Genomic DNA, 27301 nt, shown 5'->3' on the forward strand with positions numbered 1-27301 from the left:
AACCCCACGGACGCCCAGGCAGGCAGGGCGAGCAGGGCTACAGCGTAGCGAAAGCTCGAAGCAGCAGCGGGGCAGGGCAGCCACAGCTCGGTCTCCAGCAGGGCAGGGAAAGCGGCTTTTGGGGTCCCGGCGTTGTTTCCAGCAGGAAGAAAGAACGGCCAAAAAAGAAAGAAGCAGCAGCTCCTTTCTCTGCAGCTCCTCTCTCCGGACGCTCAGAGCGAACTGACCCCACACCCAGGTGTAGACAAAGGAGTAGCCAGGCCCGCCCCACTCCCCTTTTTGTCTTTCTTAAGTACAGCTATTTGTCCCCTAGCAACATGCATATGGGAGAAAATTCCTTTAACAGGAAAAAAACTAAGACTAAACTAAAACCCCAACAATCAGGCAGCTTATGTTTCGTGTCAATGTGTTAATAAAAATAAAATCTACTGGTTTATAACTACTAGAACTTAAGACAGAATTAGAGATCTGTGTCTCCAATTTAGACATGATTTTTACTTGAGGTGTTTTAATAAGGCTGTATATAGATCTGTTGGGAGTAGTGGCTTTCAAATGCAGAGGTACAGACTGTCAGCTCCTGACAATTGCCTTGTGCTAGGTGATACATTAGGGGTCATGTAGGAATACATGTGTGGATGAAATGGAAAAAAAACCACTGTGTGTTGAAGTTGTTTTATCTGTCACTTTGTTTTTATTGGAAAAAAATTATGATCTTTAATATATTGTCCATGTCCTTTTTCCTCTCAGTTGCTTCTTCTTTGGAACTTCCCACTTTCAAACTGGAATTTCTTCTCATGTTTTTCTAAGGAATAGCTTTTCTGCTCTGTTGCTTTTGAGCAGTTCTTTAAAATATTTCATTGATATTATATCCATATTTGAGTTGCCTCCCTCTCAGTTGCCTTTGGTACTCCTTTTCTTCTTGCCTGAGTGATACTGTTCATTCCTTGAGCACTTTTCCTGCAGGGCTTTGGGGTCTAATGTGTTCACAGAGAGGGTGTAGCACATACAGAATTTGATTCTGACTCTGCTGAGTAGCCGTAGGAGTCCTGGGGATGCCTTAGCCTTTGCAAAAGAATGGGAAAACAGTGCTGGATTTCATGGACTCTGCTTCTCTAGTGAAGACCAGGACCTGAAACTAAGCCAGCATGGCTAGTTTTTCCTGACAATGAGTTGCAATAGGAGCTGCTACCATTTTAGAAAAGTACTGGACTATTTTGGCTCTAATTAGAAAGGAGCAGACAGTGTTAGGTTTCTCAGTGCTTCCCTGCACACAGTATCTTGTTAGGATTGGGTTTTATGCAGTTTTGAATTGTTTCATGGAGGGGAAATGTGTGTTGGGGAGCAGTATAGGGGTATATTCCTGTACATATTTTTTTGTCAGCCCATGCATTTTAATTTGTAATCAAGCTTTTGCTTTATGCATAATTTTAACTAATGTTCTTCATGTGTTAAGGCAATGAGCACTTTATCCACAGTTATAGTGTTCAGTGCAAACATTTGCAAAATTATTTTGTATTGATTTTTTCCTGCATTACTAAATAGAATGTATTAATGTTTTAGATCTTCCTGGCTCTCACTATGTCTTTGTGTATTTCCATTGCAGCCATTGCAGGGATGGAGTAATGAACTGTAATAACAACATAATAGGTGAGTGAAGAGAGGGAAAAGATACTTCAAGTCCAATGAATACATTTCCTCCAATCTCTGTGGAACCTCTTGTCTGAACTAGAAGACAGTGTAATGTGTACAAATTAACTTCAGGAGATCCATAATTATATATTTGTGTGATTGAAAGTAACACTCCTGCTTTGTAGCAGCCTAAATGTTCAAAATACTGTTAAATCAGAGCAAATTTTTTTCCCCAGTACTTTAAAATATTATTTTTTTAGATTGCTAATGTAGGTAAGCTTAGCTGCAGGATAAACAGCAGACCTTCAGAAGGGCAGACAAAGGTTAGCTTTGCCCCAAATAATATGAGTGTACAAACTGAACACAGCCAGTAATTTTTCACAGATACGTTTTCTTTCCCTCCAGAAACCCTGACTAATAGAAATATGAAAAAAATTATTTTGTCATATTTTGCAAGGCAATGAATCAACTGCTTTTCCTACTACAGTGGATTTCATATGGCATGAAGTATTACAGTACATGCTCGTGTTATGATTCTCATGTCAGCGAGAAAGACATTTATTTGAGGTTTCCATCTTGGAATTGCCAACTCCTTGGCTAGGAATCTGTTTCCCATGCACTTGAAGGTGGTGCTTTGACTGATTTTCACAATTTTTCCAGAACCTCTCTCCTTAACAAAAAATTAAGTAAGCAGCAAACCCCAGCAACTGACCAAAACCAATTCAAAACACTGACACTACTTTTTGTGTACACAGTATGCTCAGTGCAGCCCAAAAGTAACAGTACAATAGGGTTGCTTTGTTCACAGTCAGTGGCTTCAGCAGGGCAAGTGAAATATAGGTCTCAGATCTTCTCTTGACATTTTTTTACTTTCTCTTGATTTTTGTTTCTCTGTTGGTAGTACATTTCTGTTTTGGAGAACCAATTCCTGATTAACAGTTTAGAAAGTCATGTCCCTTACTAAAGGAATATATTCTTTTCAGTATTTTGTATGAGAAATATAGGTTTCTATGGAATTAACTATGTACAGGAGAGGCCACTGAATGTTACTAGCATTGCTGGATGTTATATTTCTGTGTTACAAACCCTCATTGCACACATTATTTACAGAATACAAAATTTCAGGTACAAAGACTTAAAGCATTTGTCCATTTTCTCCCCCAGCACACAGCTGCCCGGTTGGACAGATTTTTATTAACTGCAGTAATCCACAAGTGGATCCTGAGCTCAGCAGAGAGAGGACTTGTGAGAATCAGCTGCTAAACCTCACTTTCTCAGCACACCTTCCTTGTGTGTCAGGTTGTGTCTGCCCACCTGGGTGAGTACGGATAGAGTTACATCTTTTGGTGCACAAACATGACTGAGTAATTAATTCTGTTGAGGATTTCTACAGTAGAATTCTGCTTGGAGAATTTGAGATACCAAAGGGTGAGCATCAAACTTGTGAAGGCTTATACCATGGTACTGCCTCTTGAAATCATAACAAATGCTAAACCAAGAGACAAGTGGAGTTAAATACCTCATAATAATATGATCAAAATAACGAGAACGTAGAAATGGCAATGAAATAATTTGATTCAATCTGTGTGTTACAGCAGAATTGTGTTTATCTAGATTTTTTTTCAAATATCTAACCTCTTATTTTAATATTTGGCTGAAGGAGACAAGTTTATTTATTCGTAGGCATAATTTTCAGTATTTTTTCCCTCAAAAGGATCTCTTAAGTCCTGGGGATTTATGCTGATAATGTACAGATGAGCTGTTGTGGAATCAAGCACTGTATTGTTGAGATAATTTTGAATATAGAAATAACAATAATGTGTTTAAGTTATGCCAGCCTTGATGGGATTTAGTTTCTTAAGCACTTAGCCTGGAGATTTTAGTGTTATAATTCTGAAATTATTGTTTATACCTTGAGAGCCTCCTTAAAACAAAGGGTAAAAGCCAGAGCCTCATTCGAACTGTGTTGAAGTAGCTCAGTTGAAGTCTGTGCACTCATACTGAGTGATGTATAGTTATTTCTATCTCATGATAAAATATTGCTACTCAGGATTTGGGGATTTTACTTTTAATACTCAGAAGCATGAAATGTCAAATGATTCACACGAAATGGAACCTGTAATTAGTTGAACTCACAGTGTGGTACCGTTGTGAAAAAGTGCAGTGCTAAGGTAGATATTTTCAGAATTGCAAAAATTCACCCTCTTGCACCAGGCTGACATATGTCAAAGCTACCTTCAGCAGCACTGTATGGCTGGCAACTCAGATCATATAAGCATTTTATTCTCTGCTATTTTGCTGTGCATAACCTCTGAGCTTGTGATCTCTCCTGCTTCCTGGTGAAATTTAGGTCTGCAATTTAAGCAACTACATTTTTTTCTAGCATTGGAAGACTCAGTGTCAAGTGTTGGTGATCCCAAAGCTCTGATAATATGGTTTTATGGTTATAAGGGGCAAAGTGTTATGATTTCCTAGAGACAAAAATACAAAATAAAGAAGTTTTGTCTTCACTGTAACTTTGGCAAACTGAATTCTGTTCTCCTATGGCTGTACATTGCCTGTAGAGATACTAACACAAAATTATATGGTTTTGGTTTCTTGGTGTTTTGTTTGTTTGTTTTGGGTTTTTTGTTTGGGGTTGTTTATTTGTTTTGGGGTTTAGGTTTTTTTTTTGAGGAGGTGTGACGGGAAAGGCTTTTTGGTGTTCCAGAATTTTGCCCTCAGTGCTGCTTGAGGTGGAATTAGGAAACAGTGTTAAAGCCTAGAGTTTGAACTAGGAATGTCATTCTGTACTGATGAAGTAGAAATTAAAGTCACTTACAAACTTGTCAACACTGATATTTTAAATATTCATCTCTAGGGGTGCTATATTACTTATATTGTTATATTTTTATTTGAGGTTGCTTTAGGAAAAATTAAGATGATCTTAAAGGTTTGTGGTTTTTTGGTGTCCTTCTGGAAAAGTGAGAGACTTATGCTATGTATTAACTATGCAGGGTTTTTTTATTTAGATACTGAATTTAATGATGAAGGAATTTTGCTAAGAGTTGCTTTTTGGATAGAAGCTGGATCTGAAGAGCCCTAATGTTTTAGGTCAGTCAGTGAATTCACGCTACAATGATTCATGCTGCAGATTGAACACAGAGTCAGAATCAGTACAGTACAGTTATGAAAAAATTTTAATTAAATTTTTGGAAGAGAAAAATGGGTGAAATACCATTAGCTTTACACAATACCTCCTCCTGTGTTCATGTCAGTTCAAGCAGTGCAGGATTCAAATGCACTGTGGATTTGTGCAACTTCGAAATCCCCTTTCTCAGCTATCAGTTCTTACTGGTGAAATGGAAAACTGAGCTGACGTTGTCCACTTTAAAAGGGTAAAACTGCCATGGAATTTCTTTGATCTTAGCATTAGTCCTTTACCTGAAATTAGAAGTTTCATTCCTTTATTCATGCTTTTGTTCCTCTTTGAGATCTTGCATCAGTTTATCTTGATTCATTACATGCAAGCTAAGCTGATTTAAGTAGTAATGAAATCAATTTAATGTGTTTGATTAATTGATTTAGGTAAACTAATTTAAAAAGTGAGTGAGGTAAAGCAAATATGTCACAACTCAGAAACCTGTATAGGAAGCTGTGTTTTTTCAGGAGGAAGGACCTTTCTGATCTGTTTAGTGGTGTGATTATTCCTCAGTGATACCCCAAAAGGTACTTAACAAAAAGGGAAGGAAAGAACCTGTTTTCACAGAAGGTGCCCTTAAGATTTCAAGGGGGCAGTATTTTTGTTTTGCAGTCTGTTTTTCTAATGTCTGGAGTCTGAAATATTCTTTCAAATAATTCACTACTTCTAGCATTCCTTCTTTTTTGTGCTTATAGCACAGCTGTGCTTCATTCTTTTTACTCTGCAGTGAGTAAATCAAATGCAAGTAAACATGCTTAAGTAAATATCTAAATTTGCAGGAGATCATTCTATAGGTTACGGTTCTTAAGGCACAAAAATTAATGACATACTTTCCATCTATTTTAGAAGCTGTTGAAATAAAATATTAATTCTCTTCAAGCTTGCTTTCTTAATGTTGGTTCACACTACTTTGCCTGACATATTAAGTAATTTTTAAGACTTTATTTATGTTTTTTCTTACTGGTTTTCATCTGTCACCATTTAAATGGAAACTTTCTGTATTTCTATTTTGCATTTCAAAAAACTAAGTAATACTCTCTCAGTGCATAATTTTTCAAGTACAATATTTGAATTACATTTGCTGCTTCTGTCTTTCTATGAATCGAATGATTTTTCCCTCCTTAACTGTACCAAATGTGCATGATTTGGCAGGGAGACAGAATCTTTAATCAGAGTGCAGAAGAAACAAGGAGAAAAGACAGAGTAAAGGAAAAGGAGGGGAAAAGCCAGTAGTATCTTCCTACATTTTTGCATGCTGTGTGACATGTTTGCTCCAAATGGACATATGCTGGTTTGTGCCTGTCCCTATTCCATTGGTTTTCCATGGTCTCCAGTCAGACCAGTAATGATCTCTGAAACAGCTTCTGTTCACTGTTGCTTACAGCCTGCTCTTGGTGCTGCTGTCAAGAAAAGCAGTCACTTTCCTGAAGGAATTGTGTTTTCTCGCTTCCCCCACTGACAGGATGCTACCCTTTGACTGCAGCATGAGTTGGATTTAACTGATCTATGCTGTATAGAGTGTACAGTGCAAAATTTATACTGTATTTGCAATATATATAGTTTTGTGGGAGTATTATAATGGTTGGAGTTAATTATGTTAGAGGTCTATTCCCACCTAAATAGTTCTATGACTCTAAGCTGAGCTTAGACTTAAAGTCTAGCGCTTAGACTCTAGACTCTAAGCTGTCAGATTTTTTGAAGACAGGTACTTTTATTTGGACTGAATCAGTCAAATTGTTTATGTCGATATTTATTTTAGATCATGTTATCCATTCATATTTCCATTAACTGAAATATTTAGCAATTTCCATGTCTATTTTATATTAATTCAATTTTGCTGAAAAACCAAGGCCTTCCAGTCCCTAAATATGAATAATAAATACAAATTCTGAGAGTTATGTCAATAGCTTGAAATACATATTGTCCCAGATGCAAATAGTAATGTTTTCTATTGCTTTTGTTACATCTGCCTATTAGATCTTCCTAATTTTTTGCTTTTTATGGTTTTGTTCCCTCTATAAAGCTATGTTAATTAAACCAACCACTATACAATTAACCTGAATCTGGGAGTGTCTGCTAACTTTGCAGTATTTGGAAACTTTAGTTAATCAAATAATTAACTTTTTTTGGACTTTAAATCATGACCAGACTTGTCTTCCTAGTCATGCTTATAAAACTGGCTGTAATTTTCTCCTTGTTTCAGTGACTTTTTAAAATTTGCACTCAATGTTAGTACTGCAAGGGAATAAAAAGTTAATTCTCAGCTGGCTGCTAGTAGTGGTTATCTCTGTGTCCAGGTCACTTAATTTCTCACAGCTCAGCAACATCCAATACCCAACTCAATATTTTATAGAGTGTCAACACACTGACCTTAAAAAGAAAGCAACACCATTCTAAAATAACTAAGAACACAGTGTGCTCCATTTTCCCAAGCATATGTATTTATTTTTATAAACGACCTGAGTCCGTTTGAACCTCAGGAGCACAAGGCAATTGTATTGAAGTTTTCTTTTTTCCTTGCACTGTATGTTTAGTTGTTCATAGCTATGTGAGCCACTGTTTTAAGCCAAATGTCTGATAATTTTTTTTTTTTTTTTGTTTAGGAAAAACAAAACCAGACCTTCTTTCTCCCACCCCCACACCCTGGAGATAACTGTTGTTATTTATGACAGAAGAATGTCTTTTGGGCTAAAACTGGACTCTACTAAATTTGAGGAAATTTAATATAATAAGAATTTTTGTCTGTTGCTTTTCTTTCATGACTTACTGCTCTCATAAAATAGATCAAGGAAGAGATAGTAAATTCAAAGCTGTAGTATCCAGTAATTGTAATGAAGTTTCATAACTAAGGAATATAATGCCAGATTTTCCTTACAAAAATTTCTAAATTATCACTGTATTTCTGTGGTATGTATCAAATTACACATAAGGGGCTTAAACACATTTTTGGAAGGTTTTATTAAAAGAAAAAGAAAATTCATCCCTTTCTAATTTTCAGAAAGAAAACAATGTATGTTGTCATCTTATAAATGTGCCTATGGACAAACAAACCTATTAATGGGGGAAGAATACAGATGAGTTTCAAATATTTTTAGAAAATCAATCTTTATGGGTGCAATTACATTGACCATGTTACAGCTTAAAATAAGTCTCCTTAGATTAAATCAAAGTCTTGTGCTTTTGGTGTGTATTTAATGTCATTTTTCAGAAGACCTACTGCTCCTCAGTTTAAGCTCAGAATTTACTATTATTATTAGCATGAAAATAAAAGCTGTGTTCTGTCCAAACCTCTCATTTCTGGATGGCCCTGCTGCTGCTATCAGGCTAAGTATTTTTAGTCTTTTGCTTCTGATTTAGGCAGAGTTTTGCAGAGGTCTGTAAAGAAGACTTAAATGTTTTCCAGGCAAATAAGGATTAACCCCTGTGGGGATACATAACATCATGGCTATGCCCTTGACTATTTCCTCAGGAAAATACAATCCTCTTACATGAATGTTGATGTAGTCTTTGTATTTGGAATGTTTCAGGAACTAATATTTATCCACACTGGATTTTATGCTGGTTTCTATTTCTGATGGCTATAGACACAGTGTGCTAAAGGTGCAGGAGCTCATTTCCAAAGAAAACATCTATTGCAGTGCCATTGCAAGACAACCCAGTTCTTTTCCATCGTCTTCTGCTTTGCCAACTTGCAACTTTCCTTGATATATTTTAGAGTTCCTTATTTCTTCTTGCAATACTTACAAACCCTTTTGGTCTTTTATTTTGTAGTTTATACCAGCTGCAAATAAATCTCTAATTTTTTTTTCTGTACTTGTATTAATTGACAGTAAAACTTCACCAGCTTCATTGAGATTCTTGAGCACATGTTCATATTACCTTCTGCTTTCTGACTTGTCTTTAAGAAGAGACATATGAAACTCTGTCACTTAGTTCAAAAGGAGGCTTCTATTATGTTCAGAGTTACTTTCTGAAATTCTGGTGCTGGTGGCAGGGGGGGTTTCCAATCCAGGGTGAAGCTGCAAAAAAACTGACTATCTCAGTTAAAGCATCGAAATCATTTGTTAACACAGAAGGATGGAAATGTAAAGTGAGAATAATGAAAATCTTCCAAGCATATTGCAAAATTACTTAATATTTTGGTATAATAAACCAGGAGAAAAAGGAAGAAGAGGTTGCAAGGAGCTCCCCAAACAAGAAAGAAAACAGTCAGCAGGAATATATTAACTCTTCCTTGTCTAGACAGTGAGTGAACTGTAGTGAAGGCATTAGGTGCTACAGTAATGTTACCAACATGGGATTTTTTTCTCAAAATCTGTCTTGTTTTCTGGTTAGAAAGTCATGGGTGGCAGTGGAATTCTGGGATTAGAAATGCTCTCTTCCCCTAAACTCTTATTACAGACCTTTGTAGGAAGATCTGTGAAACCCTCAGAGAGCAAATTTGTAGTTGTGGCAAAAATATTACGTGGCTGCATAAATCAGTTGATGTCAGACTGTTGCAGAAGAGAGGGGAAGGAGCCTGTCCAATATACAACTTGTTGAAAACTCCTCTGCTGAAGAGGGGAAAGATTTTTTTTTTTTTTTTTCCTAATGTTTTGGTCCAGGTTTGTGAGTTTTGCAGAAGCAAGGAAGTGTTTGGTGATTGACAGGTGACATATTACTTCTAATGGTGCCTTTACCAAGACTGTTTACATATTTCTGTGTGTGTGAATGCAGAAAGCTTTAGCTAATAATGAGATAATAATGAAAGTGCATGTTCAGCAGGGTGAAGCAGGATAGTTGTCCTTGTCTTTCCAGTTCATTGTGAGCTGGACAGTAAGTATAAGCATCAAGAAAAATGTCTGATACTTCAAAGAGGAGCTGTGCAAGGCCTCTCTGTAGGGTATTTGTGGCAAATTCTTAGATCATTGAAATCTATCCATTTTCTTGGCTTTGCAAGAGAGAAAGCTGTTATCACTTTTTTTTTTTTTTAATCCAGCGTAATAATGTGAGGAAAAAACTGCATTTAGTGTTACCTTGTCAGTGTGATCTCTGTGTCTGAATGTGCCCTGTTCAGTTCTGAGCAGCTTTAAACCAGTGGGAATTTCTCACAGCTGATTGTCTCCAAGTGACACAATGCTTGAAATAAGTATGGATTACAAAGAACACTTCACCTACCCTGGAGGAAAATTACAGTTTTTCAGTTTAGTGGGGAAGGAGGGTTTATGATGTTCTGCATGTTCCCATTCATAAGCCTCAGAGAGCTGTGAATTTGTCTGATAAATAACACACTGAAGAAGAGTCTAAGTCAAATGCAAATTACAAATTTGTACAATATAATTTGTCGAATACCAATTACCAGCTCATTAATACAAGCAAATAAAATGTGCTGTGATAAATTCAATGATGAAATGTTTCCTTTTGGATAGCAGGGAAACAAAACAGTATTGTCACCCTGTTTGTCATGGCTGTGCCTCACAGCCATCATGTCTTGCCCACGGCGCTGTATCTTGCCCAAATTACAGTGCTAAACATCAGGAACAATATACAGATTTTCCTGTGTTCCTAACAGGTTTAATATTGTATTACTACAGAGATGTGCTGGGATTCCAAACAAATTTATCTTGAAGAAGAAAAAATATTATCTTCTTGACAGTACCATTTTAGGAGGTATTTTTCAATACAAATGCATTTCAATACAAATGTTTATTTTTCAATACAAATGCATTTCAAACGTTAGAAACAAGGATAATCATAGACTGCATGGTGCCTGTAAGGAATCTTTTTACTATGGAACTGGCATGCTAGTTGCTCTGGATTCTTGTGTTGTACAGAATGGGATCCTGGATAGGATCAAAACAACTTGGAGCTGCAGCTGTTGGAGTGAAAGACACTGCTGCAGCTTGTCAAGAGTTCATGTTTTACAACTTTCATTTGAGAGATTGGTTTGTCATCACAGCTGTTCTATCTGTTATTGGATCCTCAGGTCCCATATTGGTAACACTTTGCCTGTCCAATAGCATTACAATATTTGTAAAAAAAATGAATCACTTTTTGGAGGAAATGCATCTTTCCCGGGCTCAGTAAAATGATATCTAATTTAATAAAATAACTCAATACTTCTGGTATATCTCCTGATATTTATTTGTAGAATCGGCTTGAGATCTCTATCTATCTCTCTTTGTCTAATTTCAGATTTTCTGAATATTATCAAAAAACCACAAATGCTTTCCTTTAAAGTTAGGACTAGTTACTCTATTTAGTCTTGCTGGGCAAGAATTCCTCTGTTCTGTCTCTATTAAAGTAATCTTTTTCACTTTATTTTTTTTAAAACAGTTTTCCATTTTTATCTGATTCTCTAGGAGTTGTGTGTGAGCACAAATTCATAGCATTAGTCTTGAACTATGAATAGCTATGCATATGGTTAGCTCTGTTATCATGAAAATCTTCCTTGAAGACTGTGAGGATACTTCTGCCAATAAAATTGAGTATGTTTGTAATTGCTTGTGTGAAGGTGCCTGTCATGCAGAAATAAATATAAATAATTAATATAATAATTTCATGCAGCCAGGATAGCACTTCTGATATTGATTAAGTTATTCACAGAGCAAGTGGCATAACTACAGCAAATCTCTAAATCAGGGAAGGGAAAGAAAAGAAGAGGTCAGGAGGAAATCCTCATTTAAAAGTCCTTAGACTAAATATGCCACTAGTTTTGGATAGTAGGAGTACATACAACAAGAACAAAGGGCTGTGATGGCTCCCACATCTCATGGGTTATCTCTTGGCTTCAGTTAATTGCAATTGGCTGAGTTATAAGAAATCTGGTGAAATTGAGAGGATTTCTTGAAATTCTTAGTTTCACTGACCTTAAAATTTGTATATTAACGAGTCAATCTTCACACGGTTGGTGATTAAAGGCTTAGTGCCTGAAGTGCTGGCACTTAGTAAGGGTAAAATATTCAGGTACCTGTGAAAGGAAGACACCAAATTGCTCCGACCCAATTACTATAAAATTGTGCCTTTTTGGTTTCAGAAGACTTTAAATATTATTTGGGTTTCAAAGGTGGTAGTAATTTTAAGTTTAGGAAAATATTTTTGTATACCAGGATTCCAGCTATACTGCTGCTGATTGTGTATTTTCTGTTCTTTTTTGACAGTCTTGTGAAACATGGGGATATGTGCTTGGATGCAGATGAATGTCCATGCTCATGGAAAGGAAAGGAGTATTTTCCAGGTGACAAAGTAGTTTCTTCCTGTCATACATGGTAAGTGGAGAGCTATTTAAGTGATTATTTCATTTTTGTTGTGTGTTTTTAGGTTGCTTGTTTTTCCTTCACGTGTTTTGATCATGAATTTCACAGCAGATCATGGTAAATCATCTACTTTGACTTCATGTTTACATTTCTTCAAAGAGCTATTAAAATTGATTTCGATTTTGTTGTTGATTTAAAGAGCTTTACATAACAAAGTAAGAGCTGTTCAGGATCTTCTTAGTTTTTAAAAATCTTGATTTAGAGCATGATTTTTTTTCTTTTATTTTCAAGGTCATGGCTAGTATTCCCAAAGTAAAATCCCTTAAGTATTACACCTGAGTGACATTTTTTAAAGCTTTTTACTTACTCATTTTCATACTTAGCATTGAATCTGAGCAGTCTAGAGACCAGAACATAACTCTGTGTCCATAAGTATGCACCCACTATTATGTTAAATTAAGGGGAGTACTGAGCAACATCATGTACTGAGCAAAGAAACAGACAAATTGATTGCTGATATTGCATATGTGGATAATTGATGAATCAATCAGCTTTCAGAGGGAGAATTGCAATAGGCAAGGGTTGATAGGATCATTTAAACATACTCAGAAACCTACTGCTTTTAGTAGCCAGTGTTGTAAGTGCTGCATGTACCCTGCCAGGTTTCCTCGAGCACTCTCAGTGGGATGTGATTTACTGCCATTTTAATAAGCTTCACAGGAGTGTGAAAATATACCCCACCTACCTGATCCTGAAACAGGCTTGTTTCTTGCTGGTCCCTGCCTGTTTTCCTCTCTAACCTCTGGATGTTGTGAGCTGGCACCAAGCAGTGCTACTTGTCTTACCAGAGCCTCAGAAAAATCAGCTCTACTGCCAAGAACCAAGATGCTGTGGCAGTGGTGTAGCCTCCAGATTCTCAGCAGAGCAGTTCCCTCCTCTTGTGCCCTTCTTGTAGCTTACCAGGAGCATTTAACTGGTGTCCCCTGGTGGGCTGCTGCTCCTGGCCTGCACAGCTCAGGGTAGCCTAGCCCAGGGAAGGCTCGTCCAGTCAGCACCAGGCTCTGCCTTGTCTGGATGTCGTGCCCCAGTGTCCAGCCTTGTGCTGACTGCCTTCCTCTGCCTCTCGTCAGGTCCTCAGTAGCTGCTCTAGAAGAGATTTGTAGCCCTTTGGTCGACTGGTGAAGCGACTTACAAGCCATCTCCACTGGGCAGGCAGGTAAAGCGACCCGGGTTATTCACCCCCTTGTTTCCAAAGGCCTCTCCATGTGGACCTGGTGTGGGATTGCTTGCATTCAGAGAGAATTAATATATCCCATTCAATCTGTATGAGACTTCACCAAAGGCAGCAGCAGTGCAGGCAGAAAACCACTGGATATTTAGCCTTCTCTCACTTTTTTTTTTCCTGAGGCCAGGCTCATTAATTAATGTACAAATCCTTAAGGTTGTCATGCCTTTTGTAGTCTTCCATGTCCAGAAGCAAAGACAGATTTAAGTGATAATGGCTTTTTGGCGATCAGCTGTCTGCTAATAGAAGGGAGTCTGCAACAAGCTCTGCTTGATACAAAGCATATAGAATCTCTGAGTCTGCTGTGTGTTCATGCAGGACTGTGTATCTGGTATGTTAAGGGAAATGTGCAAAGCATGAGAGTGCTTTTGTGCAAACAAACCCATTTAGGCACTCATAGAAGTTACTGTATAGCAGGGTTAGTGCATGGAATTACTGTACATTGATGATAAATATCATCTTACTCATATCTGATGTAGTGCTAACAAAATAAATATTCATCTGATTTTTCTACTGAACAGTAACGTGACAAACAAAATAATTTCTTAAGTCCACAAAACTACCTGTGAACTGACAGGACCTGTCAGCCCAAGCTCTGGGGTCTGACTGACCTGTAGTTCTAGGTTCCCCCAAGTTTGGTTTTCTGTGCAAGTGCCCGAAATATTAAGCGTGTAGTGGCAACATGAAACACAAAAGGTTCTAACGCTGAGGGTATCAGAGCAACGTTTTGGTGGGGTGCCGTGCAAGGTAAGATGGGTCGTGCAGGTAGATGTGCTGGTCTGCTGTCATCATGCTGAGACCATTGAGCAACTGCTGGTCACTGTGGGCTGCTGAATTGGGCCTCCTGTATTCTTTAACAAAGACTTCTTTTTAAAAAAGCTATTTGAAGTTTAGAATATGCTGGTAGTTCTGCTTTTCCAACAGGGCTCTCTAGATAACTAAATGTTCGCTTAGTGTGAAACAAGCCTGGTGTTTTGAAGACATTTGTGTACTTCTTAATCCTTCTGACTATAAATGTGTTAAGAGTCCTGAAAAAAAGAAACTATGCAAAGGAACTCCCTAGTCTTTACATGTTAAGAAATGTTTCTGCACAGGCCCTTATGAGATCAGCATATGGAGAAGGATTTGAATAGGCCAAGAGTGAAACTAAAACCTAGTGTCTCAGGAGAACATGAGAAGCAGTGCTTAGTCTTCCAGTCCAAATAAAATTTCTTCTGTTGGCCTCTCTTTCCCTCAACTTGATGAGGTTCCTTTCTTAGGTACTGCTCTGAGGTGACTGAAGTTAGCTGTGCAGGTCCTACTGCCATCTCCTTGTGCTTTGATACAGCGAATACTTCTCACATGTTGTATCTTTAACTTATTTTAGCCATGTGCTTAGTATATTGATGCATGTAGTGATGCAAAATGCGAGCAGTGGAGTAAATCAGTGATGGGATAAGTGGAGTCTTGGAAAATCTGGACAATGGCTTCATGTTGGTGCAAGTTATTTGCTAAGTGAACTGGAAGGAACCTGATGCTACCAGTAGTTGGGGCTACCTAGATTTTTTAGATATTTGCTGCCCTTTTGAAAACAGTGGTGTACTAACACTGTGATAGAAATACAAAGGAAATGTTACACTGACAAAAATTTATATACTGAGAAAAAACTTCATACTGCTTGCTGCTTTAGTACGTGAGATGTCAAATGTTAGAGATTTATCCAGTATTTCTGTAAGTCAGATTAAGACTTTAATTGTAAAATGTGCAGCATTCATTTAACAAGGAAATTAAAAATAATTTCTTTTCAAAAGTCAATTTAGGCATGTACCAAAATTCTATCTCATGCTCTATTTAGTTTAACCTACATTTATAAAGATACCTGTTCTAAAGCTATGCCACGGCACCAGCTTTCTTGTCTTTATCAAGGGAATTTTACGTGTCTGGGTCATTTGGGAACATAGAAATAACATTTGAATAATTGCTTGTGGATGCAGGAAATTAAATTCTATCCATTATTTTTAAAACTTTCGTCATTTCTGAAAACGTTCTTTAGATTGCAAGAGGGTGATTCAGAAGGAGGCATAATATCCAATGCTTGCAAAACCTCTTATGCTGCAAAGGGAATTCAGCAAGGTCTGAACAGTCACTTAGTACATGTGTGGTGAAAGCCCTTTTATGTTTAAGGTGGCCATAGAGAGAACTTGAACTGTTCTGGAAGCTCCTAAACTATCAGGCTAGGGTTTGAGGGCAGTGATATGTAGGAATATCCAGATGATACCTGGAAAAAGAGTTAAGTCCGACAGCATGGTTCCTTTAAGTAACTTCAGCACCAACATGATGCTACTGAAATGTTTGCTTTATCTAGCTCTGAAATTCTCATTCAAGCAGAGAATGGATAAAGATTCTAGTAACAGGGCATGCTACTTGTTGACTCTCATTCAGCTTGTGTAGAAACAAATGTTAGGTGAAAAGCTGAAAAAGAAGGCTCTTTCCTTGTAGCATGTTGTTGGTGTGCCACTAGAGAATAAATTGTATTGTGTTGGTTTGGAGGGTTTTGTGTTGTTGGGTTTTTCTGGATTTTTGTGTCCTATTGTGGTTTTTATACACTCTGGAGCCTTTACATTCTAATGGAGAAGAAACATAGACTGTATGAGTTCAATGTGTACACTTTTTTCCCCAGAGAATGTCTGTTGCTTGTAGCCAGCATTTCAAAACACTTCTGTCCACACTCCTCACAGCTGCACGGCTTTTGTTTTTTTGCTTCTCAGTGCAATAGCTGTAATCATTTGTCTGGGCTTGCAGCTGATATTACCATTATTGGTCATACATTTTTCAGCATTTGCCAGCATGGATCCTTTCAGTGCACCTTCCAGCCTTGCCCATCCATGTGCACGGCGTATGGGGACCGGCACTACAAGACCTTCGATGGACTCACCTTTGACTTTGTTGGAACTTGTAAGGTTTACCTAGTTAAGGTGAGATTTTTCATAAATTCTCTCTAAAACTGGGTTTAAAACTGCCTGTTAAAATCTACCATTGTACTTACTTCCTATCTGCACATTTTACTGAGTCCTGCATGCTGTTTTTACATTTTTGGTGTTGTTTAGATTTTGAATCCTGCATGACATAAACATACACTGAGGTTTCTGCTAACAAAACTATGTAACAATATGCTTATTTATATTAGCATATTTAAAAATGGACATTTCTTTTTTTTTTTTTCCTTCAGGGTATTTCTTCAACCAGTCTGTCTGTCATTGTAGAGAATATTGACTGCTTTAGTACTGGAATCATTTGCAGAAAAAACATTTTCATTAATGTTGGAAAATCTTTTTTAGTATTTGATGATGAAACTGGAAATCCAGTAAGTTTCAGTAAGCAGTTTTTACTGCTGATCAAAAAGCAGCAGATGTACTTCTCTGGGTGTTTCTTCTTTTCATAACCAAAAACTTATTGTGCCACTTCAGTAGCAGAGGTGTAAATATCTTTACTGTGAATGCTGATCACATCTGGATTGTTCAATGGAAACCTTAAACAAAATCTTACCTATATTTAACAAAAATGTTAGATGAGATAATTGTAGCTCTTTGTTTAGACTTAATTCCTGTTTAAAATCTGAGGAGAAATACAGGTGTTCTGAAGTCAGTGGGAGTTTTGGTGTTAATTCCACTTGTACTAAGAGCTTAGCCAGGTCTGGAATGTATAGGAGGAATATTTCTATACAGTTAAAAAACCCCAACAAATTACAGCCCGTGGTATATCTTCTACAGCCTTGAATTTCATTTTTGTTTTGGCCAAACTGCAAACTCTATTCTGTAAACATTTAATATTTTAACATATTAGTAATTTTAGTGTAAGTACTACTATTTACAGTTTAGAGAGTGACTATAGAAAGGAAGTTGGAGGTATTGAGTAGTTAAACCAGACATCTTAGTCCACGCTACAGCTAAGTTGCAATCTGATTGCTAGTGGACTGAGAGAAAAATGCTTTATGTAAATAAGATTGTAATCTAGGGACATAGTTAGACAATTCCTTATTTCCAGAGGCTGCTTCATGCATATTTTTTACCTATCCATACTCAAAAAAGTCATGTGACTGAGACAGAATTACTTATAACTAAGTGAAAATCATAACGAGGAACCTCATCTACCTCCCAGATGAATCATTAACATTCTAATCTTCCCTCCATTACCCATCCTGTAAGTTTGATATAAAATAAACTTTTCAAATTGGAAAAACATAAAAAATACAGTACAGTTCACATTTAAAATCCAGCCCCCTTTTGCTTAAGCCTTTCTCCCTCTGTGGCCTTCTGTTTGTTTTTGGACTCAAGTCTGAGAACTACATTGTTAATTTTATTTAGGTGTTTAATTTCCTGTCAAGTGAACATTTTTTGATGATCTTACTTCCATTATAAGCTCCCTTGTTTTATTTTGAACAGAGCTTATCTAGTTACATCGATGGCTTACAAAAAATGCAGTTATGGAAAGCTGGATTTTTCACTGTTGTTCATTTTCCTGATGAGCATATCACCATTCTTTGGGATCAGAGAACAACAGTTCATGTCCAGATGGGTCATCAATGGCAGGTAGGTGAAAGTCAACACTCTTATTGCCATTTCTTTGAGGTATTTATGTAAAAAGAGGTATTTATGTTAAATAAGACATAATTATTCAGAGAATAGACCGTGTCAGAAATCAATTAAAAAGCGTTCAGCTACCTTGTTAATTAAAATATTCTCATTTATCTTTTTTTAATTACTCTTTACTGTATAACTTCTGTAACAACAGAGACGAATATCTTTGGGCCAAAGGTCTCCTTCATTACGTACTCCTTATGTGACTGAAGCAGGTGTTATTTTGCTGAGGCATAAAAAAAAGGCCTGTAATTGGCTAACAGCTCCCTTCTCTGAACAAAAGATCAGCTCCTTTCTCAAAGGCTTGGGGATACATAGTTGAAAGGGGCTAATGCTGGCATTGCCAAAATAAAATACTCTCCATAGCTTTATTACTACAAAAAGCTAAACTGTTTTGACTGAAATTTGGCTGAAAAAAAGAAAAGATCAAAAAATAACAAATTTATAATTAAACAGCTGAAGATGCAAGTTTTGAAAATGGTCATGGCTGATAGTATTTTGTCTTGTGAAAATACATTTTTATATATCTGTATATATATATTTGTCTGTGTGTATATACATATAATTTTTTTCTCAGGGAGAATTGACTGGATTATGTGGAAATTTTGATTTGAAGACAGTAAATGAACTCAGGACTCCAGACAACTTTGAATTAACAAACCCACAAGAGTTTGGAAACAGCTGGACAGCTGTAGAGGTACATGGCAAAAGAAGAATATGCTTGCTAGTATATTTTGCTGGTAGATTTTTTGCTGTTACATCATAAAATTATTCTCGAATGAAATCAGAAATTCATTCCTGGAAGTACCAGTCAGCAGCAATGACAATATCAGTGGTTCTTAAAGTGGTTCATAATCTGTTAAGGAAAAGCACCTTCTGTTGCTGCAGAGTGCTACAGAGTAGAGAAAAATGCTGTAAAATAGTCTGAATGTTTTTGAAGACGTTTGAACAGTAAAAGTAGTATTGTGCATAATGGAAGAATTGTGGGTTCACTTGTGTTGTCAGATTAGCTGATCTTTCATAGCTGGGAAACATTTAACTGTGCAATCATAGCAATAGAAAGAAAAAAAAATATTTCCATATGCTGTAAAGTTAGAAATTGAACTTTTTTTACTGTAATGTTTCTAGTGGTGTTCATAGAAATGTACCTTCATAGTAGTTAGAGTAAAAAGATCTGATTTCTGATGCTCCTGATGCACGTTGTGTGAGTGATCTTTGTTATTTGGGTGAGACTGTTCAGGTGTAAGGACTGTAGGTTGGAACTGTGTGGCACCTCTGAACAGACCTACCTGTACATGTGTGTTTTTGTGCTGCTTTCAGACCAGTGAAATATTTCTTCAAATTGTTATTTTCCTTTCTTTTTCATTAGCATCATGTTTTAATTCTATATCTTAGTCCTGCTTTAGTTTCATAAATGATACACTTTTTTCACATTTTACATCTCCCTAAAAAAATTAAAAGCACAAAAATATGCTTTGCAATTTCAAACACAAAGGGGTTATGAAGAAAGTTTCTCACCTTCATTTTGTGTTCTGGCTTAGTGTGTTGACAGCTCTGACATTCGAAATCCATGCAGTTTGAACCCCCTTAGAGAGCCATTTGCCAAGAAGGAATGTGGGATACTGCTAAGTGAAGCATTTGAAGCTTGCCACCCAGTGGTGAGTTGTGGTCCTGTTTAGAAACAAGTGAAAATAAACATATCACTAGAGAGAAATGCCACTCTTCATCATGAAGCACTTTGTAATTAATGCATAAAAAATACACCCAATTTGGGATATTTTCTTTTTAATCACAAGCATTATTTGTGTAAGCATAACCACTTGCTTGCTTTTCATCACGAGTGTTTTATGGCACTCATTTTTCATGCATATATAAATAAATGTACTAAATAGTGTCAGATGGGAAGAACTCATTCCTAGAAAATTTACTCAAATGTAAATCCCTGTAAAATGTGTAACATTTCAATAAGCAAATTAGCATTGACAGTTTTCTGTGAAATTTTGTCACTTCAGACAAACTTGAAAATACTGTAAGGGAAAATGACAAATTCTTGTGTGAAATTGTCTAATATGAAGAGAATATGAACTGCTCGCATGAAAATGAAGCAGTTCACAAATGAAAAGAGTTTTCCATCTACTTCGATTACTTAAAATTTATGTGTGTGTGACTTTCTTAAAATTTCTGAGTTTTACTGGTTTGTGATCACTTTAGTCTTTTATTTCATAAGGTTTTTTGCTGTTTATTAGGGCTTAAATATTACAAAACTGTACAAAACAGAAGCTGCCATCAATATCTTAATGTGCCTGTTCTTAATGGATCATTGATTTCATTGTGTTGCTAAGTGCTGGACAAGATTTTATGGTGCGTTCCAATGAACATTTTTTCTCATCTTTCAGGAGGCATTGAAAGTGAAATCTTTAATACTTCAAAGTTTGATAAATTGCCTTTTGAAAGAGCCTTTGTGTCGAGGTGTTGGTTGGCAGTTTCTACAGGAGTATTTTTGATAAGTGATATTTCATTTCCAGATTGATGTCACCTGGTTTTACTCCAACTGCTTGACAGATACTTGTGGTTGTAACCAAGGTGGTGACTGTGAGTGTTTCTGCACAAGTGTGTCAGCATATGCCCATCAGTGCTGCCAGCATGGAGTTGCTGTAGACTGGAGGTCTCCCAGAGTGTGTCGTAAGTTTGTTTAACCAGCATTGCCAAGGGCTGCCACTGCCAGCGTTCATGAGAGCCAGACCTGAAAAATCACTCACACCAGGTTACCTGGGGCCATGAGCTGAATCTAAGCCTCACTGATAGGAAGATGAGTTGGTGCCTCTCACTCCAATTTCATTCTGGTCTGGATGGATTATGTGCTTTTTCTGTGTTCATGAGTGGGCGCTTTTCTACTTTTAATCCCTTGTCCTATGACGTGAAAGGAAAAATCATGGGAAGTCTATATAAGGGTACAGCATGCATCCCTCAAACTAAAGGTGCAAAGTTAACAGCTCAAGTGATCTCCATCTTCAGGAGGACTTTACTCCTTAATAAGGTCTAGGAAACATGGGTGCCTTATTAGAGCCCCCAGAGCAAGTGTGAAGTATAAAGGTCTTCTGGAAAAAAAAAACAAGTAGGTTTTTAAGCAGGGCATAGTCATTACCTTAGTATCCTGCTCCAACAATTCTTAGAATTTATTGAAAAAATCTGAGGCCCTTTTTTGTAATACCTAGTGGAAATGCCTAACAGGAGGCTGTCATTTCCCCAAAGATGTGATAAAAGAGGGGGAAATGCAAAGAATGGAAGGGAACAAGCATTGTTTTAACTTTGCAGTTGCACAGAGACTATGCAGCTTGCTGAGGGTCACACAGCAAACTGGCCACAGGGTGAGGGGGTTACTCTTTAACTTTCGATAGGAAAGGTGTGTTTTAATGTGAAGCTCAGTCATAACCACTAGAGGTCACAAAAAGACAACTGTAGATATATAAGCTTAGTTATTTCCTGCTGGGAAGCAATGCTTTCTGTAAATCTGTGTAGTTTAAATTAGTATTTTATCTAAAGTACAGTAAATATTTGGCAATATTTTTTTAATACATGTTCGTGTATGAACTGATCTGGCCAAGCATTTGGCTCACATCTTAATCATAAGGGGGAATAGAAAACCTCTTTATCTGTAGAATGCCTGTAAATGCATTTTTTTTTCTTTTTCTTATTTTAGCTTATGATTGTGAATATTTCAACAAAGGTAAGTCCTAAAGGAAGTGACAAAATGTCAGTAGAATCTTGGGGGTTTTTTAATTTAAGTCTTAGAATCTTTGTATAAAAATAATTGTGTTAGTGAAAATGTTTATGAATGAGATGTTGTTTAGCCAGCCAAGATTGTTTTTCTGCTTTATTTTGCTTTTTCAAAGACTTTTAATTTAATAATATTTTTATTCCTGGACCTTTCCCAAGGACACGTATCTGACAAATTTTCTTTGCAGTGATGGATGATGATTAAACAATTAAATCATTAAGTAATTGATAGAATATCACCCGAAAAGTGCTAGTGGCACTTCTTGCTTAAGAACTTGCAGTGCAGTTCAAAGCTGAGCAGACCCCAGTGGCCATGTTAAATCACTCACAGGCTCATGTGCAGCCTCCAGAGGGAGGTAGCTGTTAAGCTATGACAACTTTTTGTCCCCAGATGGGGAATAACACTCCTTTTAGGTCTGTCTGACCTAGCCTCAAGTTCCTGAGCAGGCAGCATTGCTGCTGTGTTACAGTGGCTGTCAGCGAGGGGTGCAAACCTTGCACAAGGTGCTAGAGCATACCTTGAACCTGCACTGGGTGCTGTAGTGCTGTGTTAGCCTTGGAATCCATATCCAGATTATTTCCAAATTCCCCCGTGAGCGTCTGAACAGTTAGATGTGGCACACAAGCCAGCCTGGTGTGAGGAAGGGTCAGGGCTCCTGCTATTTATGCTATAACCCTTTTTATCAAGCTCATGTAGAAGCCTCTCTATCCACATGGTGTGTGGAGTATTTTGGTCTTCTGTTGGATGTTGTAGCAGCTCACTCCTGGAAAGGTTTCTGAAAGGGACCAAGTTCAAATTGGGAGAGACTTGTGCACTGCGCCAAGCCCAAGAAATTTGCCTTTTCTCGTACACTGACTCCTGAAAAGATTGAGTGGGGTCAAATCACTAATGCATGGGAATTTTATCTAAATTGCTGTTTAAGACTTTAAATTAACTTAAATAAAGGATAGTTGAATATAAGAGGTGATTGAAGTTTTTAAGTTTTCTTTTTGGTTTGTTTCATAAAAGAAATACAGTCTGATATTAGACAATCTTAGTGCAGTTACAACAGACTGAAAGTGCAGTGCTTCTAACATCTGTGGTGAAAGCAAAGCTAGACGGTAACACATACTTTTAAAGTGTGTTATAATCCTTGTTACTGAACTCTCACTGACAGAAATTCGTGGAAATAGTGGAGATTTGTGCATGTGACCAGCTTTGCAATAAACGTAGTTATTGTATACTTCTTACTTTGTATTTTTGTATTGTTTGCTAATCCAGCTCATCAGTATTCAACACATGATATTTCAAAGCTTCCAGTGGGGGGAAAAATCATCTCCATGCTGAAGATTTTCTTGTCTACATAACTTACAGAAGGATGACCCAGAATTAGTTTGTTTTGGAGACAGGAAGGTTAAGAAATTGTCTTAGACCAGAAAGAGGCTTTCTTTATGTAACTTTGTGATGAATCCAGAGTGAAATACTTCCAGTCCCACTAGGAGCAGAAGCCTTTTGTCTTCGGTCAAGGGAAATCCTCAGCTGGTGTCTGTGGTCTCTCAACTGTTGGATGGGCCTGAGATGGGAGACTTAAACATATTAGGATATTTCCAGAACACTGTATGTTTTAAGTAGAAATTTAAAAGTGTTTTTTCAACTCCCTGCACTGAAGGTAAAGAGGTATCATTGTGCATGTTTAGGTGGGCATGGACATGTGTGCTAATTGGCTACCTTTTCATGCCATTAGGCTCTAAAGCTCTAGTTGTAATACAGCATCCTTAGGATTTCAAAACTCTTAATAAATTTTTAGATTTTGGAGAACCAGAATGTGAAGGCAGGCTGCAAATTGCAGTCCAGACTTTCAACCAGCTGGAACAGATTTTTAAGGGTCAGTGCTATTAATGGCAGCTATCAGTTGGGAAGTTATCTCAGATGTATGCTTGCCATGTCCTGGCTTGTGGGTAAAATGGTAATGAGGTGAACTGCTCAGATGTGGCATTAAATGCCTGATTTTAACAGAGAACTTAACAAAAATGGTTTCAAACCCTTAAAAATAATCTCTAAAATATTTTTCTCCAGTGAAGTTTGATCTAAATGAGAAGGTATGGCTTTTTAGGTTTGTGAAATAACTTTGCATGTTTTTGGCTTTTCTTACTTATAGGTAAAACATGACCATTCTTTGCTTATGATCCTAATTTCTTCCTGTCTTACTTCACAGTGGTTACGTTTGTATCTTCACTGTTCAAGAAGTGTTTTGATGCTTGTTGACAACAAAATTTATTCCCTGCAAAATGCCTCATGCTTTGGACATTAATAAAATAGGTTTTAAAGAGTAGTAAGAAGTGTACAATCAGTTCAGCCATACAAATAAATAGTTTAGAAGGATCGTGGGGTGATCTTACAGACACACTGTTTACTTCTGAATCAAATAACCATTTCAATGACGTGATTATGAAACCAAAGCAGATGAGAGGGAGGGAAAAGAAGAAGCTCATCATCAATCTTGAAAGTTGAGTGCAGGTATTCCTGACAGTTTCCAGAACAGGTATTTTCTGAAAAAGATTGTTTTGGTTTTCATTTGAGTTTAGTGCATGGCACCTAGATCTATTTTCAGAGTGGTGAGATGTGTTCTTTATGTGCTGTGCCCTAATGTTTAGAGCTCAAGCATTTGTGACACTTGACTTGAAAAATAATTGATTTTTTTCTCCACAGCTCTGGGAAAAGGCCCATACAAACTGGTCAGCTATTTGGATGGAAAATTTGTAATAGCAGCAAAATTGGTGGATGGTGTTGTTTTCCCAGTGAAAGAAGATGATATTGTTCCTGGACAAGTAGTGAGCTTTATGCTGACTTCAGGACTTTATAAACCCAAAGCACATGGTAAAGTCACAATAACCTAGCATCTTAAATAAGACAGAGCAAACTCTGCCCTTGTTTTTAAGAATAGACCTGGATGAAAAAATATCTTTTATCTATCTGTCAGCTGAATATGCATTTTAAAGTCTGCCAAAATTTCCTTTGGTGGGTTTTAGTTAGATTGTAGCTTTGTAAACAGTTGAAAAGCAACTGCCTTCCCACCCCCCAGCCTTTGGAAGCACCAAACTGGTATTGCAGCCCAGTGCTCCATGTGTGTTTCTCTCTTTACATATCTTCTGGGGAAGAATGGGAGAGAAATACTGCAACAAAAGTGTTCCTTACTTTCCCTGGCTCTGCCATCATCACTGATTGTCTGCCCACGTGCACAGAGATGCCCTTTGGCACTAATTGAGCTCTGTAAGGGTGGGGGCTGCGAACCAATTTAAGTTTCCCCTGAAGGAACACGTGGCTTCTTCAGCAGATGAAGGATGTGTTGCGTACCTTCAGACGTGAGCAGGTGGCCTACAAGAGTGTATATCCAGCATTTGTGACATTAATTAAATGCTGAAGTTGTCTGCATACACAACTTTAATGCCCACAGAGCACTTGGGTATCAGTAGTTTTACTGACCACAGCCCCGTGATCAGCTCTTTGGACAGCCAGAAGGTGTAATCAAAGGAGGGATATGGGTCACTTAAAAAAATGATAAGCATTTGATTACTAATACTGCTGTCCGTAGAACTGACACAAGAGCTCCTGTAACAGAATAGCTAGGGACAGATTTCTTTTATTAGTCATAGTTTTGAGGCACTTGTACATTGCGTTCAATGTATGTTTGGAAAGGGAAGGTCAGTCCTACTGTTCTATTCCCCTATAAAAATCTCTTGCTCAGAATTTCACCTGGCAAACAGAACTTGCACCTTATGGTCCAGTTTGAGTAAATGGCATTTCATCATTTGGTCATGAGGAACTCGACATTCTTGCTTCTCTGGAACCTCAGCAAAATGCATATCTTACCAGTTTCAGGCAATTCCTGGATAATGGAGAGTTTGGGGCGTTAATGCACTGACTGGCTGTAGAGCAGGTGTTAAAAGTCACACTGACTGTCCTTTTTTACTTATCAAAGAGCTACTTGCAACAGACAATTCATAAAAAGGCATTCACTGGTACTGCTGGGCTTTTCAGATTAACTGAAAAACCTCAGAAAACAAGGTGGTCTTCCAGAAGTGTTACACCAGAATGTGATAATATATCCTTTTAATAGAGATCATTTGTTTTCTGCGCATTTTTTTTTTTTTAAAGAAATGCTACCCGGTCCTGGGGGGTTACTTGATTTTACAGTAGATTAATGGCTGTTTTCAAGAGAATAGCAGAGTTTACAGCAAAAGAGGATGAAGTAATTCTGTGAGCAACAGATGCCTGTAACAGGCTCAAGATCTGATGCCCTGCAATTGGCTGTACAGAGGCTGCTTGAAATCAGAAGTACTGCAGGGTAGGGTATCATGAGGGAACATTAGCCAGAAAAAAGACTTTGCTGTAACGTTCTTAGAGGGAGAGCTAGAGAGCTGAATGCAAAATACAATTTTTAAATTTATTTTTAATGAAAGGTTGAGCTTTTAAGCTATCAATTCCTGATTGCAAATGTTACTTTTAAAGCTAGTTAGATGGAATTAAAGTTTTCATTAAATAAATGGCTTAGTAAAGACAGTAAATTAAGTTCTGCTTGACTGCAGGACTATATTCCTTTATCCTGGTGTGGGCAAATGTCTTAATCTCTTTGTATTCCTGTTGGAATCTGTAGAGTATTTAGAAAACTAAATAATCATCACAGTCTAGCACTCTGCAATCCATACATAGTGTGTTTTCTTACAAGATTCAGGCTGTTTTCACTGGTGAGGCCAAAGTCAGTTTTCACTCCTTATGCTACTAGTATCAGTAGTGGTACGTCAGAATGAACCTAGTTTATTATGCATATATCAGCAAGTAAATGAGCTCTGTGGGCTTTCTTCTGTTTTCTTTGTTCAGATTCCAACTTGATTTCATTTGAAACAGCCGAGAGACCAAATTATTTTCTTCAGCTGGTTTCCAATAATACTCTTGTTCTTTCTAAATGGAAAAAATCGGAAGATTTTCACAACAGATCTACATTTGTCATTCACAAGAATACGTGGCTTTCAGGATACAGTTCCTTTGAGTCGTTTGCAAAACCAGGATACTTCATCCACATTTCAGCCTCTTCAGTTGAGCTTTTGAAGTACCATCATTCAGAGGAGTTCAGACTGTCCACCCTTTTTAAACTTGTAGGTAGGTAATTATACTTGAATTTTATGAACAGCAGTTTTCTCCCTGTACAAATCCAGGCTAAATGGTGGTGTTAATTTCAGAGATGATGAGATTGCTTACCTCTCCCCTACACTACTGGGAGATGTGAGTACTCTGGGACATCCAGGCTCAAAATAGTTTTCCCTGAGCATTGCACTGAAGATGAGATTCTGTTTTCTTGTGAAAAGCCATTAAATAGCTTAACACACAGTTTTGTTTTATTTGCCTAAGGGGTTTGGAAATACATATCCTAGCGTATAGTTTCTGGGCAATACTTGCTGTGGAGGTGGTAAGAAAATTCTTTAGGAGCAGAACATTCATGCTCATAAATAATGGATGCACAAAGGGAATAGAAAATAACTGAAGGGATCTCTTAAAGTTAAGGTCTGTGGACAACGTTTTCTCTCCTTTGCCTGCTGCCAA

General features: G+C 37.3%; 1 protein-coding gene across 4 annotated transcripts in view; it reads left to right on the plus strand.

Annotated features, from left to right (window-relative positions):
- The window catches only part of OTOG (otogelin), a 95412-nt gene that overhangs the window by 31833 nt on the left and 36278 nt on the right, over positions 1–27301 (plus strand). For all 4 annotated transcript variants that reach the window (XM_042038669.1, XM_042038670.1, XM_042038672.1 and 1 more), the window contains exons 22-33: positions 1604–1647; positions 2794–2947; positions 11950–12057; positions 16146–16284; positions 16539–16673; positions 17752–17898; positions 18524–18643; positions 19488–19604; positions 20472–20628; positions 21647–21673; positions 24413–24580; positions 26582–26860. In XM_042038669.1, coding sequence (XP_041894603.1) covers positions 1604–1647; positions 2794–2947; positions 11950–12057; positions 16146–16284; positions 16539–16673; positions 17752–17898; positions 18524–18643; positions 19488–19604; positions 20472–20628; positions 21647–21673; positions 24413–24580; positions 26582–26860 — 1595 coding nt within the window. The remainder of the gene's footprint in view (positions 1–1603; positions 1648–2793; positions 2948–11949; positions 12058–16145; positions 16285–16538; positions 16674–17751; positions 17899–18523; positions 18644–19487; positions 19605–20471; positions 20629–21646; positions 21674–24412; positions 24581–26581; positions 26861–27301) is intronic.

This window comes from Corvus kubaryi, unplaced genomic scaffold (assembly GCF_017639235.1).
Source record: "Corvus kubaryi isolate FWS band 111438036 unplaced genomic scaffold, C.kubaryi_AGA036_p1.0 37392, whole genome shotgun sequence".
Classification (NCBI taxonomy): domain Eukaryota; kingdom Metazoa; phylum Chordata; class Aves; order Passeriformes; family Corvidae; genus Corvus; species Corvus kubaryi.